This window comes from Cherax quadricarinatus, chromosome 60 (genome assembly GCF_038502225.1).
Source record: "Cherax quadricarinatus isolate ZL_2023a chromosome 60, ASM3850222v1, whole genome shotgun sequence".
Taxonomy (NCBI): domain Eukaryota; kingdom Metazoa; phylum Arthropoda; class Malacostraca; order Decapoda; family Parastacidae; genus Cherax; species Cherax quadricarinatus.
The window spans coordinates 9,887,616-9,905,223 of record NC_091351.1 but is presented as its reverse complement, the minus strand read 5'-3'; the positions used below and the strand labels follow the sequence as shown (position 1 = coordinate 9,905,223).

The window sequence follows — 17,608 nt, the reverse complement described above, 5'->3', positions numbered from 1 at the left end:
TTATTATTATTATTATTATTATTATTATTATTATTATTATTGTTGTTGTTGCTATTATTTTTATTATTGTTGTTATTATTTTATTATTATGTTTACGAGGAAGCGCTAAACTCGTGTGGGTCATTCCACGAGAGGGGCGCAGGAGACTCGATCCTCTGTTTACTAAACAAGAGTCAAAAATACTGCTATCGCAGAAAGAGAATAATGGTAAAAGCATCATCATCTTCTTCAACTTCTTCCTGTCTCTGTCATGTGTAGGTGTGTTCTTGCCTGTATGAGACTGCAGGGGTTGAGTCTCAGCTCCTGTCCCACGCTCCTCTTCCATCATCCTTCCCACCCACACAAGCGTAACAGAAACACTCTCCTTTTCGACTCTACTGCACTATCACCCAGGCCACTCCCAGGGTAGCTCTCTCCCACGTACCTCCCACCCACCCTGGGTATTACTCTTCCTTCAGTGTTCCAGTTCTGCTGGAAGGAAACCTTTCAAGGTGCCCTAGCTGATGTACCCTAGCTGATGTACCCTAGCTGATGTACCCTAGCTGATGTACCCTAGCTGATGTACCCTAGCTGATGTACCCTAGCTGATGTACCCTAGCTGATGTACCCTAGCTGATGTACCCTAGCTGATGTACCCTAGCTGATGTACCCTAGCTGAATCACTTGACAAGATCCTCACTGCCCTACTGAAGTCTCCTAGCTTCTTCTGACGCTACTGAAGTCTCCCAGCTCAGACTGACGCTACCGAAGTCCCCCAGCTCAGACTGACGCTACTGAAGTCTCCCAGCTCAGACTGACGCTACTGAAGTCTCCCAGCTCAGGCTGATACTACTGAAGTCTCCCAGCTCAGACTGACGCTACTGAAGTCTCCCAGCTCAGGCTGATACTACTGAAGTCTCCCAGCTCAGACTGACGCTACCGAAGTCCCCCAGCTCAGACTGACGCTACTGAAGTCTCCCAGCTCAGGCTGATACTACTGAAGTCTCCCAGCTCAGACTGACGCTACTGAAGTCTCCCAGCTCAGACTGACACTACTGAAGTCCCCAGCTCAGGCTGACACTACTGAAGTCTCCCAGCTCAGACTGACACTACTGAAGTCCCCAGCTCAGGCTGACACTACCGAAGTCTCCCAGCTCAGGCTGACACTACTGAAGTCCCCCAGCTCAGGCTGACACTACTGAAGTCTCCCAGCTCAGACTGACACTACTGAAGTCCCCAGCTCAGGCTGACACTACCGAAGTCTCCCAGCTCAGACTGACACTACTGAAGTCCCCAGCTCAGGCTGACACTACTGAAGTCTCCCAGCTCAGACTGACACTACTGAAGTCTCCCAGCTCAGGCTGACACTACTGAAGTCTCCCAGCTCAGGCTGATACTACTGAAGTCCCCCAGCTCAGGCTGACACTGCTGAAGTCCCCCAGCTCAGACTGACATTACCGAAGTCTCCCAGCTCAGGCTGACACTACTGAAGTCTCCCAGCTCAGGCTGACACTACTGAAGTCTCCCAGCTCAGGCTGACACTACTGAAGTCTCCCAGCTCAGGCTGATACTACTGAAGTCCCCCAGCTCAGGCTGACACTGCTGAAGTCCCCCAGCTCAGACTGACACTACCGAAGTCTCCCAGCTCAGGCTGACACTACTGAAGTCTCCCAGCTCAGGCTGACACTACTGAAGTCTCCCAGCTCAGGCTGATACTACTGAAGTCCCCCAGCTCAGGCTGACACTACTGAAGTCTCCCAGCTCAGGCTGATACTACTGAAGTCTCCCAGCTCAGGCTGACACTACTGAAGTCTCCCAGCTCAGGCTGACACTACTGAAGTCTCCCAGCTCAGGCTGACACTACTGAAGTCTCCCAGCTCAGACTGACACTACTGAAGTCTCCCAGCTCAGACTGACACTACTGAAGTCTCCCAGCTCAGGCTGACACTACTGAAGTCTCCCAGCTCAGGCTGACACTACCGAAGTCTCCCAGCTCAGGCTGACACTACTGAAGTCTCCCAGCTCAGGCTGACACTACTGAAGTCTCCCAGCTCAGACTGACACTACTGAAGTCTCCCAGCTCAGGCTGACACTACTGAAGTCCCCCAGCTCAGGCTGACACTACCGAAGTCTCCCAGCTCAGGCTGACACTACTGAAGTCTCCCAGCTCAGGCTGACACTACTGAAGTCTCCCAGCTCAGGCTGACACTACTGAAGTCCCCCAGCTCAGGCTGACACTACCGAAGTCTCCCAGCTCAGGCTGACTCTACTGAAGTCTCCCAGCTCAGGCTGACACTACCGAAGTCTCCCAGCTCAGGCTGACACTACTGAAGTCTCCCAGCTCAGGCTGACTCTACTGAAGTCTCCCAGCTCAGACTGACACTACTGAAGTCTCCCAGCTCAGGCTGACTCTACTGAAGTCTCCCAGCTCAGCAGACACTACTGAAGTCTCCCAGCTCAGGCTGACTCTACTGAAGTCTCCCAGCTCAGATTGACACTACCGGTCTCCCAGCTCAGATTGATACTACTGAAGTCTCCCAGCAAAGGCTGACACTACTGAGGTCTCAAGTACTTGCTGGAATGTTATATACTGTGTAAGAAACTCCAGTACCTTCTGGAATGTTATATACTGTGTAAGAAACTCCAGTACCTTCTGGAATGTTATATACTGTGTAAGAAACTCCAGTACCTGCTGGAATGTTATATACTGTGTAAGAAACTCCAGTACCTGCTGGAATGTTATATACTGTGTAAGAAACTCCAGTACCTTCTGGAATGTTATATACTGTGTAAGAAACTCCAGTACCTGCTGGAATGTTATATACTGTGTAAGAAACTCCAGTACCTGCTGGAAGTATTCAAGCTGTGAGTAAAGATTTCTGTGTATCTATGTCGTGATGGTAATTAAGATTAAAACTTGAAGTTACTTTCTCTTGTCAAGTATGTCACTCCACAATCCCTGATCCCTTGGTGTCAGTCAAGTATGTCACTCCACAATCCCTGATCCCTTGGTGTCAGTCAAGTATGTCACTCCACAATCCCTGATCCCTTGGTGTCAGTCAAGTATGTCACTCCACAATCCCTGATCCCTTGGTGTCAGTCAAGTATGTCACTCCACAATCCCTGATCCCTTGGTGTCAGTCAAGTATGTCACTCCACAATCCCTGATCCCTTGGTGTCAGTCAAGTATGTCACTCCACAATCCCTGATCCCTTAGTGTCAGTCAAGTACGTCACGCCACAATCCCTGATCCCTTGGTGTCAGTCAAGTACGTCACTCCACAATCCCTGATCCCTTGGTGTCAGTCAAGTATGTCACTCCACAATCCCTGATCCCTTGGTGTCAGTCAAGTATGTCACTCCACAATCCCTGATCCCTTGGTGTCAGTCAAGTACGTCACTTCACAATCCCTGATCCCTTGGTGTCAGTCAAGTACGTCACTGCACAATCCCTGATCCCTTGGTGTCAGTCAAGTATGTCACTCCACAATCCCTGATCCCTTGGTGTCAGTCAAGTATGTCACTCCACAAGCCCTGATCCCTTCGTGTCAGTCAAGTATAGCACCCCACAAGCCCTGATACCTTGGTGTCAGTCAAGTATGTCATCCCACAATCCCTGATCCCTTGGTGTCAGTCAAGTATGTCACTCCACAATCCCTGATCCCTTGGTGTTAGTCAAGTATGTCACCCCACAAGCCCTGATCCCTTCGTGTCAGTCAGGTATAGCACCCAATAAGCCCTGATCCCCTAGTATCAGTCAAGTATAGCACCCCACAAGCCCTGATACCTTGGTGTCAGTCAAGTATAGCACCCAACAAACCCTGATCCCTTGGTGTCAGTCAAGTATGTCACCCCACAAGCCCTGATCCCTTCGTGTCAGTCAGGTATAGCACCCAACAAGCCCTGATCCCCTAGTATCAGTCAAGTATAGCACCCCACAAGCCCTGATCCCTTAGTGTCAGTCACGCATGGCGCCCCAGCAGTATTTTGGGATGTCCTGAACGACTGTACATTGTTGGCTGATCATATCGTTGCTGAGGTCGACTAGGGGTTGAGAGACGACCCAGAAGCTGGAGCATGACCCCCGTGGACGCAAGTGTGTACAGTTTGGTAGAGTTCTGCCAGTTTCATTGATTCTAAAAAGAGCGTGCATGTAAGACCTGACTGCAATGTTTACGAATGGGTTTAGTAAAATGTATGTGAGAGAGAGAGAGAGAGAGAGAGAGAGAGAGAGAGAGAGAGAGAGAGAGAGAGAGAGAGAGAGAGTGAGAGAGAGAGAGAGAGAGAGAGAGAGAGAGAGAGAGAGAGAGAGAGAGAGAGAGAGAGAGAGAGAGAGAGAGAGAGAGAGAGAGAGAGAGAGAGAGAGAGAGAGAGAGAGAGAGAGAGAGAGAGAGAGAGAGAGAGAGAGAGATGGCTCCAACTTCATCCTGTTCTATATTTGTATGTTCCCTGTCAATGGAAAGGCTTTCAAATGAGCTGATATTAGTAACAGCTCTTAGCTTGTAAATGAAGATAAGGAATCCTTACCTTAACCTTGTAAAACCCTGTGTAAAGAGAGAGAGAGAAAGAGTCTGTGTTTACACACTCATGCGTGTAACCAAGTACAACTTTTCTCTTGATTTATTTATACGTTGGTCGCGCATCGGTTATCAGGGTGGCTCCATGGTGTGGAATTCCCAGATCGATTCCCGTTTCTTTCTACTTTTACTTTCACAAGAGCTAGAAATTCACATTCGTGAAAGAGAGAGAGAGAGAGAGAGAGAGAGAGAGAGAGAGAGAGAGAGAGAGAGAGAGAGAGAGAGAGAGAGAGAGAGAGAGAGAGAGAGAGAGAGAACTTTGAGAGAGAGATAGTTTAAGTTGTTTCTCTCTCACTTTTTTTACAAATAAAATTTCCTGTATATAAAACCCACTTTTTCACTGGATAGCTTATACGGGTCACAGACGGGCCATGAGAGAGCCACAGACGGGGCCCACAGAAGTGCACCAGACGGGGCCCACAGGTGTGCTGGAAGCGGAACACAGGTAGTCGAGACGCAAGACACATTCCAGAGGTTAATCAGAGGTGGTACAGAGGTTGTCCAAAGGTGAATCGAGGCTGTGCTGGACCCAGCTCAGAGGCGGCCCCCAGATGTGGTCCAAAGATGGCCCATATGCGGTCCGCAGAAGACAGAACCATACCATCTTCAAGCACCGCGTCCAACGGAAATTTGGACTGTAAAAAGTTTTCAACTCTTTAAACAGGGATTCCGATTCTTTAAAAAGGTTTCAACTCTTTAAACAGGGGTTTCGACTCTTTAATTAAGAAAGGCTGAGTAATTAAGAAGGAGGTTGAGTAATTAAGAAGGAGGTTGAGTAATTAAGAAGGAGATTGAGTAATTAAGAAGGAGGTTACCTGGAGGTTATTCCGGGGATCAACGCCCCCGCGGCCCGGTCCATGACCAGGCCTCCCGATGGATCAGGGCCTGATCAACTAGGCTGTTACTGCTGGCCGCGCGCAGTCCAACGTACGAGCCACAGCCCGGCTGATTCGGCACTGACTTTAGGTATCTGTCCAGCTCTCTCTTGAAGGCAGCCAGGGGTTTATTGGCAATTCCCCTAATGCTTGATGGGAGGCTGTTGAACAGTTTTGGGCCCCGGACACTTATGGTGTTTTCCCTTAGTGTACCAATGGCGCCCCTACTTTTTATTGGGGGCATTTTGCATTGCCTGCCCAGTCTTTTACTTTCGTAGGGAGTGATTTCTGTGTGCAGATTTGGGACCATTCCTTCCAAGATTTTCCAAGTGTAGATTATGATATATCTCTCCCTCCTGCGTTCCAATGAGTACAAGTCAAGTGCTTCCAAGCGTTCCCAGTAGTTAAGGTGCTTGACAGAACTTATACGTGCAGTAAAGGATCTCTGTACACTCTCTAGATCTGCGATTTCACCTGCTTTGAATGGAGATGTTAATGTACAGCAGTATTCCAGCCTAGAGAGAACAAGTGATTTGAAAAGGATCATCATGGGCTTGGCATCTCTCGTTTTGAAAGTTCTCATTATCCATCCTATCATTTTCTTTGCACGTGCGATCGTGGCACTGTTGTGATCCTTGAAAGTGAGATCCTCAGACATTACTACTCCCAGGTCCCTTACATTATTTTTCCTCTCTATTGTATGGCCGGAGTCAGTAGTATACTCTGTTCTAGTTAAGTTATTATCTCCTCCAGTTTTCCATAACGGAGTAGTTGGAATTTGTCCTCAATGAACATCATATTGTTTACCGTTGCCCACTGGAAAACTTTGTTTATATCTTCTTGGAGGTTAACCGCGTCCTCAGCAGATGACAGCCTCATGCAGATCCTAGTATCATCCGCAAAGGATGATACGGTGCTGTGGTGTATATCTCTGTCTATGTCTGATATGAGGATAAGGAATAAGATGGGGGCGAGTACTGTGCCTTGTGGAACAGAGCTCTTCACTATGGCAGCCTCCGATTTAACTCTGTTGACCACTACTCTTTGTGTTCGATTTGTTAGGAAGTTGAAGATCCATCTCCCCACTTTCCCAGTTATTCCTTTAGCACGTATTTTATGGGCTATTACGCCATGATCGCATTTGTCAAATGCTTTTGCAAAGTCTGTGTATATTACATCTGCATTCTGATTTTCTTCCAGTGCATCCAAGGCCATGTCATAGTGATCCAGTAGTTGTGAGAGGCAGGAGCGACCTGCCCTGAACCCATGTTGCCCTGGATTGTGCAGATTTTGGGAATCCAGGTGATTTGCAATCCTGCTTCTTAGCACTCTTTCAAAGATTTTTATGATGTGGGACGTCAGAGCTATTGGTCTATAGTTCTCAGCTAATGCTTTGCTGCCACCTTTATGGAGTGGGGCTATATCCGTTGTTTTAAGTGACTGTGGAATTTCACCCATGTCCAAGCTCCTCCTCCATAGTGTACTTAGGGCACGCGAGAGGGGTTTCTTGCAGTTCTTAATGAAAACAGAGTTCCACGAGTCTGGGCCCGGGGCTGAGTGCATAGGCATGTTGTCAATGGCTTTTTCGAAATCTATCGGAGTTAGGGTAATGTCGGAAATCTGGCATACATTTATGGAGTTTTGAGGCTCATTCATGAAGAAATCATTTGGGTCGTCGATCCTCAGACCGATTAGTGGTTCACTAAACGCAGAGTCGAACTGGGATTTCAATATTTCACTCATTTCCTTGTTGTCATCTGTGTAAGTCCCATCCTGTCTGAGTAAGGGCCCGATACTAGAAGTGGTATTTGCCTTGTTTTTGGCATATGAAAAGAAATATTTTGAATTTCTTTCAATTTCACTAATAGCTTTAAGCTCCTCCTGTCTCTCCTGGTTCCTGTAAGAGTCATTTAGCTTAAGTTCGATAGTTTCCACTTCCCTGGTCAGCGCCTCCTTTCGTGTATCAGATATTCTAGCACTCCTGAGGAGCTCAGTGACTCTTCGTCGTCTTCTGTAGAGGGAGCGTCTTTCTCTCTCCAGTTTACTCCTGCTCTTCTTCTTTCTTAGGGGAATATGCCTAGAACATGCTTCGGCTACCAGGAAGTTGATCCTTGAGTAATTAAGGAGGTTGACTAATTAAGAAGGAGATTGAGTAATTAAGAAGGAGGTTGAGTAACTAAGAAGGAGGTTGAGTAATTAAGGAGGTATATTAATTAAGGATTATGTTGAGTAATTAAAAAGGGATAGTAATTAAGGAGGTTGAACAATTAAGGAGGTGAGTAATTAAGGTCTAATAATTAAGAAGGAAGTTGAGTAATTAAGAAAAGGGGTTGAGTACTTCCTGGTATGTGAGAAAGAGTGAACATAAGGTCCTCTTGTATGTGAGAGACACTTCAATGGTTCTACTTCACGTCAAGTCTGTTATTGAAACTCAAGGTGGGTGGAGAGTTACTCTAGTGCTCTCTCTCTCTCTCTCTCTCTCTCTCTCTCTCGCATTCACACACACAGGGAGAGGAACTGGCAAGGTGGATAGGGACAGGATGTTTCAGAGTTGGGACACAACAACAAGGAGACACAATTATAGTTTAAAACTCAGTTGAACCACAGGGATGTTAGGAAGTACTTCTTCAGTCATAGAGTTGTCAAGAAGTGGAACAGTCTGGAGAGTGATGTAGTGGAGACAGGATCCATACACATCTTTAAGAAGAGGCATGATAAAGATCATGGAGCAGGGAGAGAGTGGACCTAGTTGCGACTAGTGAAGAGGCAGGACCAGGAGTTATGAATCGACCCCTGGAACCACAATTAGGTGAGTACACAAACACATACACATACACACACACACACACACACACACACACACACACACACACACACACACACACACACACACACACACACACACACACACACACACACACACACACACAAGCTCACTCAGTTAGGGAAAGTGTCAACATTTGAAGGCAGCTGGCCATTACGCACACTCTTTCAAGTTTTACCTTTTTATATATACACACAGACTTGTTTGTCGTCGTCCATTAGCTTCCGAGAGGCCCTCTGTAATTGCCTCACACACAAGTGTCTTACACTACGCAAGACGTATCAAAAGATTCTTGTGTAAGTGCATCCTTGTGAGTGTCGTACGCCTCGCTAGATATATCAGAATTATTCTTATTATTATTTTTGTTATTATTATCATTACTACTACAACTTCTGTTATTATTATTATTATTATTATTATTATTATTATTATTATTATTATTATTATTATTATTATTGTTGTATTCTTAGAGGCGACTGATGTAGGTAACAGCTCTTGGCTTGTAAACGAAGTTAGGAACCTTAATCTAACCTTGTAAAACACTGTAAAAAAACAAAACAAATCTGTTTCCCCACCGTCTCCTGCATAAAAGTCGCTTCTATTAGATTCCCAAGTCCTAATGTGCGGGCGAAACGTCTCGTGCATACAGATACCCAGATGTTGCACATGTGTCTGATTCGTCAAGATATCGGCAGTGCCTATCATGTTACGATGCTTCATATTCAGACTTATGTGAACGGGTATCCCTTTAGCATCGAGAGGGATACCCGTTCGGTTTACTTAACGTTCCCTATGTGAGTAAAATTGGCATACGTTCAAAAATGCACGTTTAATACTATGTTACGGACGTGTGGTGGGGCGCATACATACACAAGAATGTTATTAGAGAAGCAGGTTATCCTGACTGTTAAGCCCCGAATAACCCAGAAAAACCAAGCTGGGTGGCTTATTTCTGTTTGGGTTCTCTGATCCTCTCCCACAGGATGCGACCAACATCAGTAGATTAGTGTTTATAGATAGTCACTAGACCGTGGCTGCAACAGTTCGCAAGTTACAGTTTGGAAAGGGAACTTGAGACTACGTTTCGGTCCTTCCTGGACCATTATCAAACCACGATTATCGATTAGCAGACTATTGTGAATCGCATCCTGAGGACAAAATTAATCTAAGTTGCCCGAAATGCTCTGCATACCCAGGGGCTTTCTATTTAGTACGTCACTGGTGTCAGCTATGGTCTGTATAAGTTATATTATGTATTTGTAGATATGAGGATTATGTTATTCTTATCATTAAAACTTTCTAAACTGTAAGTTAACTGTGAACACCTAGGTATCTATCGACAGCTAGGTGAACAGGGATAGTGGAGAGCTCCTAAGTGTAATATCCAGAAGTTCCTTGCTACCCCTGTTCATCTATAGATACCTAAGGTATGTATTGATAGTTAAGTGAACAGGGGCGGCAGCAGGTGTAAAGAAATTTGATTGTATGCGATGAGTGACCAGAGATCAAACCTGTGTCCCTCTGTCTCACCTCTGAGGGTAAACAAAGTCAGTGGTTGACACAGGTGGTTTGGTGTCGCTGATCTTCCTGGTGTTGTTGGCGTCGTTGTGGTCGTCAGTGTCGTGGTGCTGGTGTTGGAGAGACTCAGTGTGGGGTTCTCCAACGTCCTCCAACATGGTGTCAGGCGGACAGTGAGGCAGCAAATACTGACCCGCTATTCTACTCCACCACACACTGTTGCCTGCAGAACACAGACACACGCTAACTGCGACACTTCCCCCGCAATACACGCACGCAACAGTTCACCCCTCAACACACGCACGCAACACGCTCCAACACTACTGTCCCACCTGCACACTCACATGGTACTGAGGCTGTGGGCCGCCGCCTCTCTCACTCTCCCACCAACGTTAACAACTTCCTAATATGCACATTGTGACCACGTTGCTGGGCCCCCACGACGACAACAGTGGTCGTGTTACAGCCTCGTCGTCGTCTCCGTCGCCAGCCACCACTACACACTACTCCCAGGGCACCAACACACACGCTACAACACTTTGCCCATCATCGAACCTTACGTCGTAAAGGGATAAATACTGGCAGAAAAATTCCCCATCTCTCACCCATCAAGGGTAAGTTGTAGTGGAGGGTTACAAGACCTTCCCCCACATTCAGGACTCGACCCTCCTGTTGTCCTGAGCCCCTCCCTCCCCCTCCCCCACATGCGTCTCCCCCAGCCATTCCTCCCCATCACCTCACCCTCACCCTCATGGTGACGCGTTGCTCAGTGGCGAGACCGCTCAGCCAGTAACGGCAATGTACCGAGTTCGTTCCCGGGGCCGGTAAATAATGAATGTAAATTTCTTACACTCCTGCTGCCCCTGCTGTTCCTGCTGCCCCTGCTGCTCCTGCTGTCCCTGCTGTTCCTGCTGCCCCTGCTGCTCCTGCTGTCCCTGCTGTTCCTGCTGCCCCTGCTGTTCCTGCTGCCCCTGCTGTTCCTGCTGCCCCTGCTGTTCCTGCTGCCCCTGCTGTTCCTGCTGCCCCTGCTGCTCCTGCTGCCCCTGCTGTTCCTGCTGCTCCTACTGCCCCTGCTGTTCCTGCTGCTCCTGCTGCCCCTACTCAGCTAACAGTAACAACAGGTATCAGGTGCTATAAGTGGCATCCTGGGAGAGAATTATTAAGCTTAAGAAACTACAGTATTGTAGCAATATTAAGTTTATTTAGGTACAGGTATGCTTAAGTACAATTATCATACATATTAACAAGGAAAGTCATACAGCGCAGGAAATAATCAGGCTTTGTTCCGAGGAAGGGGATCGAGGTAGCCACGATTCCTTGGATCAGAAGCCTTTCACTATCGTGATGTAGAAAGTAAAAGTAGCGGTGGGTGTAGATAGATGTTCCTTCTTCAGCAGTGTTGAGTGGTGGATGATGGTGGTAGTGGTAGTGGATGATGGTGGTAGTGGATGATGGTGGTAGTGGTAGTGGATGATGGTGGTAGTGGATGATGGTGGTAGTGGTAGTGGATGATGGTGGTAGTGGTGGTGGATGATGGTGGTAGTGGTAGTGGATGATGGTGGTAGTGGATGATGGTGGTAGTGGATGATGGTGGTAGTGGTAGTGGATGATGGTGGTAGTGGTGGTGGATGATGGTGGTAGTGGTGGTGGATGATGGTGGTAGTGGTAGTGGATGATGGTGGTAGTGGATGATGGTGGTAGTGGTAGTGGATGATGGTGGTAGTGGTGGTGGATGATGGTGGTAGTGGTAGTGGATGATGGTGGTAGTGGATGATGGTGGTAGTGGTAGTGGATGATGGTGGTAGTGGATGATGGTGGTAGTGGTAGTGGATGATGGTGGTAGTGGTAGTGGATGATGGTGGTAGTGGTAGTGGATGATGGTGGTAGTGGTAGTGGATGATGGTGGTAGTGGTAGTGGATGATGGTGGTAGTGGATGATGGTGGTAGTGGTAGTGGATGATGGTGGTAGTGGATGATGGTGGTAGTGGTAGTGGATGATGGTGGTAGTGGTGGTGGATGATGGTGGTAGTGGTAGTGGATGATGGTGGTAGTGGATGATGGTGGTAGTGGATGATGGTGGTAGTGGTAGTGGATGATGGTGGTAGTGGTGGTGATGGTGGTAGTGGTGGTGATGGTGGTAGTGGTTGTGATATTGGTAGTGGTGGTGATGGTGGTAGTGGTGGTGATGGTGGTAGTGTTGGTGATGGTGGTAGTAGTGGTGATAGTGGTGGTGGTGGTGATGGTGGTAGTGGTGGTGATGGTGGTAGTGGTGGTAGTAGATGGTAACGTTTAGTCCATCAGAAAGATCACAGTGTCTCCTGACAGGTCTTAGTCAGAAGGGTTCTTGATCCGAGGAACTAGACCTATTCTCCCCTTCCTTGGATCGAACCCAATTCCCTGAAATTTCCCACAACGCTTCACGACCCCCACGGGCATAGTGCTCTCCCATTTACTGTAATAATAATAATAATAATAATAATAATAATAATAATAATAATAATAATAATAATAATAATAATAATAATAATAATAATCAGACTGTTACCTCTTGTTCCACAGAAGCTGTTAAGACCCCTACGGGTTTAACTCTTTCCTCGATCATAAAAGAACATATACAACCACAGACTTAAGTGTTTGGTAAGAAATTGTAAACTTCCATTAGGATGCCTAATTAACATACCTCACGTGGTGGTCCTGCCTAATTAACATACCTCACGTGGTGGTCCTGCCTAATTAACATACCTCACATGTTGGTCCTGCCTAATTAACATACCTCACGTGGTGGTCCTGCCTAACATACCTCACGTGTTGGTCCTGCCTAATTAACATACCTCACGTGGTGGTCCTGCCTAATTAACATACCTCACGTGGTGGTCCTGCCTAATTAACATACCTCACATGTTGGTCCTGCCTAATTAACATACCTCACGTGTTGGTCCTGCCTAATTAACATACCTCACGTGTTGGTCCTGCCTAATTAACATACCTCACGTGTTGGTCCTGCCTAATTAACATACCTCACGTGGTGGTCCTGCCTAATTAACATACCTCACGTGTTGGTCCTGCCTAATTAACATACCTCACGTGGTGGTCCTGCCTAATTAACATACCTCACGTGGGGGTCCTGCCTAATTAACATACCTCACATGTTGGTCCTGCCTAATTAACATACCTCACGTGTTGGTCCTGCCTAATTAACATACCTCACGTGGTGGTCCTGCCTAATTAACATACCTCACGTGTTGGTCCTGCCTAATTAACATACCTCACGTGGTGGTCCTGCCTAATTAACATACCTCACGTGGTGGTCCTGCCTAATTAACATACCTCACGTGGGGGTCCTGCCTAATTAACATACCTCACATGTTGGTCCTGCCTAATTAACATACCTCACGTGTTGGTCCTGCCTAATTAACATACCTCACGTGGTGGTCCTGCCTAATTAACATACCTCACGTGGTGGTCCTGCCTAATTAACATACCTCACGTGGTGGTCCTGCCTAATTAACATACCTCACATGTTGGTCCTGCCTAATTAACATACCTCACGTGGTGGTCCTGCCTAATTAACATACCTCACATGTTGGTCCTGCCTAATTAACATACCTCACGTGGTGGTCCTGCCTAATTAACATACCTCACGTGGTGGTCCTGCCTAATTAACATACCTCACATGTTGGTCCTGCCTAATTAACATACCTCACGTGTTGGTCCTGCCTAATTAACATACCTCACGTGTTGGTCCTGCCTAATTAACATACCTCACGTGTTGGTCCTGCCTAATTAACATACCTCACGTGGTGGTCCTGCCTAATTAACATACCTCACGTGTTGGTCCTGCCTAATTAACATACCTCACGTGGTGGTCCTGCCTAATTAACATACCTCACGTGGGGGTCCTGCCTAATTAACATACCTCACATGTTGGTCCTGCCTAATTAACATACCTCACGTGTTGGTCCTGCCTAATTAACATACCTCACGTGGTGGTCCTGCCTAATTAACATACCTCACGTGTTGGTCCTGCCTAATTAACATACCTCACGTGGTGGTCCTGCCTAATTAACATACCTCACGTGGTGGTCCTGCCTAATTAACATACCTCACGTGGGGGTCCTGCCTAATTAACATACCTCACATGTTGGTCCTGCCTAATTAACATACCTCACGTGTTGGTCCTGCCTAATTAACATACCTCACGTGGTGGTCCTGCCTAATTAACATACCTCACGTGGTGGTCCTGCCTAATTAACATACCTCACGTGGTGGTCCTGCCTAATTAACATACCTCACATGTTGGTCCTGCCTAATTAACATACCTCACGTGGTGGTCCTGCCTAATTAACATACCTCACGTGTTGGTCCTGCCTAATTAACATACCTCACGTGTTGGTCCTGCCTAATTAACATACCTCACGTGTTGGTCCTGCCTAATTAACATACCTCACGTGTTGGTCCTGCCTAATTAACATACCTCACGTGGTGGTCCTGCCTAATTAACATACCTCACGTGTTGGTCCTGCCTAATTAACATACCTCACGTGGTGGTCCTGCCTAATTAACATACCTCACGTGTTGGTCCTGCCTAATTAACATACCTCACGTGTTGGTCCTGCCTAATTAACATACCTCACGTGGTGGTCCTGCCTAATTAACATACCTCACGTGTTGGTCCTGCCTAATTAACATACCTCACGTGGTGGTCCTGCCTAATTAACATACTTCACGTGGTGGTCCTGCCTAATTAACATACCTCACGTGTTGGTCCTGCCTAATTAACATACCTCACTTGTTGGTCCTGCCTAATTAACATACATCACGTGGTGGTCCTGCCTAATTAACATACATCACGTGGTGGTCCTGCCTAATTAACATACCTCACTTGTTGGTCCTGCCTAATTAACATACCTCATGTGTTGGTCCTGCCTAATTAACATACCTCACGTGGTGGTCCTGCCTAATTAACATACCTCACGTGTTGGTCCTGCCTAATTAACATACCTCACATGTTGGTCCTGCCTAATTAACATACCTCACATGTTGGCCCTGCCTAATTAACATACCTCACATGTTGGTCCTGCCTAATTATCATACCTCACGTGTTGGTCCTGCCTAATTAACATCCCTCACGTGTTGGTCCTGCCTAATTAACATACAGTGATTCAGCAGTCACTGTAATTGGTACTTTAATGAGTTGGTAACAAACTGTTTTTTGCTGGAGGCTGGAAGCTAATTGGATAGGAACCCCTCTCTTTGTGAGGGCGCTGGAGAGGAGGATTCGTGGAGCTTTGGGCTTCCAGGGGGAGTTCAAGGATTACAGAAAAGCTCTAAGGATTCCAGGAAGGCTACAAGGATTCCGGTAGGGCTCTAAGGATTCCAGAGAGGCTATAAGGATTCCAGAATGGTTATAAGGATTTCAGGGAGATTATAAGGTTTCCAGGAGGGTTATAAGGATTCCAGGAGAACTTTAAAGATTCCAGGAAGACTGCAAGTATTCTAGAAGGCCTCTAATGATTCCAAGAAGGTTATAAGGATTCCAGGAAGGTTGTAAGGATTCCAGGAGAGCTATAAGGGTTCCAGGAAGGCTGCAAGAATTCTGGGAGGGCTATAAGGCTTTCGGGAGAGCTATATGGATTCCAGGAAGGCTGTAAAGATTCCAGGAGAGCACTAAGAATTTCACGAAGGCTGCAAGGATTGCAGGAGGGCTTTAGAAATTCCAGGAAGGCTACAAGGATTTCGAGAGGGCTATATGGATTCCTAAAAGGCTGCAAAGATTCCGGGACTGTTGTAAAGATTCAAGGAAGGTTCCAAGGATTCCAGGAGGGCTCTAAGGATTCCAAAAAAGGCTCTAAAGTTCCCAGAAAAGCTCCATCAAGGCTTCAAGAATTCTAATCACATACTCTAATCACACAATAGAGCGGAAAAGTAATGTGAAGGACCTGGATGTGGTAATGTCCGAAGTCCTCACCTTCAAGAACCACAACAATGCCACTATCACATCTGCTAGGAAGCTGATAGGATGGATAATGAGAACATTCAAGACAAGAGATGCTAAGCCACTGATGATCCTTTTTCAATCACTTATTCTTTCTAGGCTGGAATACTGCTGTACATTAACATCCCCATTCAAGGCAGGTGAAACTGCAGAACTAGAGAATGTACAGAGAACCTTTACTGCACGTATAAGTTCCATCAAACACCTTAACTACTGGGAGCGCCTGGAAGCACTTGACTTGTACTCACTGGAGCGCAGGCGAGAGAGATATATCACAATCTACACCTGGAAGATTCTGGAGGGACTGGTCCCTAATATGCACACAGCAATCACTCCCTACGAAAACAAAAGACTTGGCAGGCGATGCAACATACTCCCAGTGAAAAGTAGGGGCGTCACTGGTACACTAAGAGAAAACACAATAAGTGTCCTGGGCCCAAGACTGTTCAACAGCCTCCCACCAGCAATAAGGGGCATTACCGGTATACCTCTGGTTGTCTTCAAGAGGGAGCTGGACAGATACCTAACGACGGTGCCGGATCAACCGGGCTGTGGTTCGTACGTTGGATTGCGTGCGGCCAGCAGTAACAGCCTCGTTGATCAGGCCCTGATCCACCGGGAGGCCTGGTCGTGGACCGGGCCGCGGGGGCGTTGATCCCCGGAATGCCCTCCAGGTAGACTCCAGGTAGGTTCCAGAATTTCTACAGTGACTCAATTTTTTTGAGGGCTCAGGGTTTCAAGAGAGGCTTCAGTGCCTCCAGAGAGGTTTGAAGTATAACGGGCTATTTGGTATTCTGGTAGCGGGGTGTGAATGATATACTTCTTCGGAGGCTTCTTACTTTATTGATAACTAGTGCTGGGTTACACAGGCTTGTGTGTTTGTGCCCATGGCCCGGGAGGGCCATGCCCACGAGAGAGCTGGGAGGCCTTGTGTCTTGATGCCAGGCCGCTGTGTGAGTGAGAGCGAGGCAAGTCTGGGCATACTGAAGTGGCAAGGCCTATAGATGGCAGCACCTGAGTGGCGCGAAATATGAACTAAGCTGGCAGACAGCATGGGCTGTCTGTGCAGACAGTACAGGCTGTCTACAGAAGGCTTTCAGAATGGCTCCACTCTCCTCCTTGGTCAAGGTGGGATTTTCTGTTCCTGACATGTGTACACACACACACACACACACACACACACACACACACACACACACACACACACACACACACACACACACACACACACACACACATACACACACACACCTACGTGGCGAGGTGTCAGAGTGGGCACCTGTGACCAGCGGGGTCCCACAGGGGTCAGTCCTAGGACCAGTGCTGTTTCTGGTATTTGTGAACGACATGACGGAAGGAATAAACTCCGAGGTGTCCCTGTTTGCAGATGATGCGAAGTTGATGAGAAGAATTCATTCGATCGAAGACCAGGCAGAACTACAAAGGGCCCGGTGGCCTGGTGGCTAAAGCTCCCGCTTCACACACGGAGGGCCCGGGTTCGATTCCCGGTGGGTGGAAACATTCGACACGTTTCCTTACACCTGTTGTCCTGTTCACCTAGCAGCAAATAGGTACCTGGGTGTTAGTCGACTGGTGTGGGTCGCATCCTGGGGGACAAGATTAAGGACCCCAATGGAAATAAGTTAGACAGTCCTCGATGACGCACTGACTTTCTTGGGTTATCCTGGGTGGCTAACCCTCCGGGGTTAAAAATCCGAACGAAATCTCTCTCTCTCTCTCTCTCTTATCTGGGCAGGTTGCAGACCTGGTCCAGCAATTGGCTCCTGGAGTTCAATCCCACCAAGTGCAAAGTCATGAAGATTGGGGAAGGGCAAAGAAGA

General features: G+C 47.2%; 1 protein-coding gene across 2 annotated transcripts in view; it reads right to left on the bottom strand.

The window, feature by feature from the left end:
* LOC138854464 (tumor protein p53-inducible protein 11-like) overlaps positions 1-17,608 on the bottom strand; it is a 119,969-nt gene that overhangs the window by 95,624 nt on the left and 6,737 nt on the right. Inside the window, exon 1 of one of the 2 annotated variants that reach the window (XM_070097921.1) lies at positions 9,785-10,101. The exons of the other annotated variant lie outside the window; for it this stretch is intronic. Within the exon in view, the coding sequence (XP_069954022.1) occupies positions 9,785-9,930 (146 nt within the window). The 5' untranslated portion in view covers positions 9,931-10,101. Of the gene's footprint in view, positions 1-9,784; positions 10,102-17,608 lie in introns of those variants that run through there. 2 annotated transcript variants of the gene reach the window in all.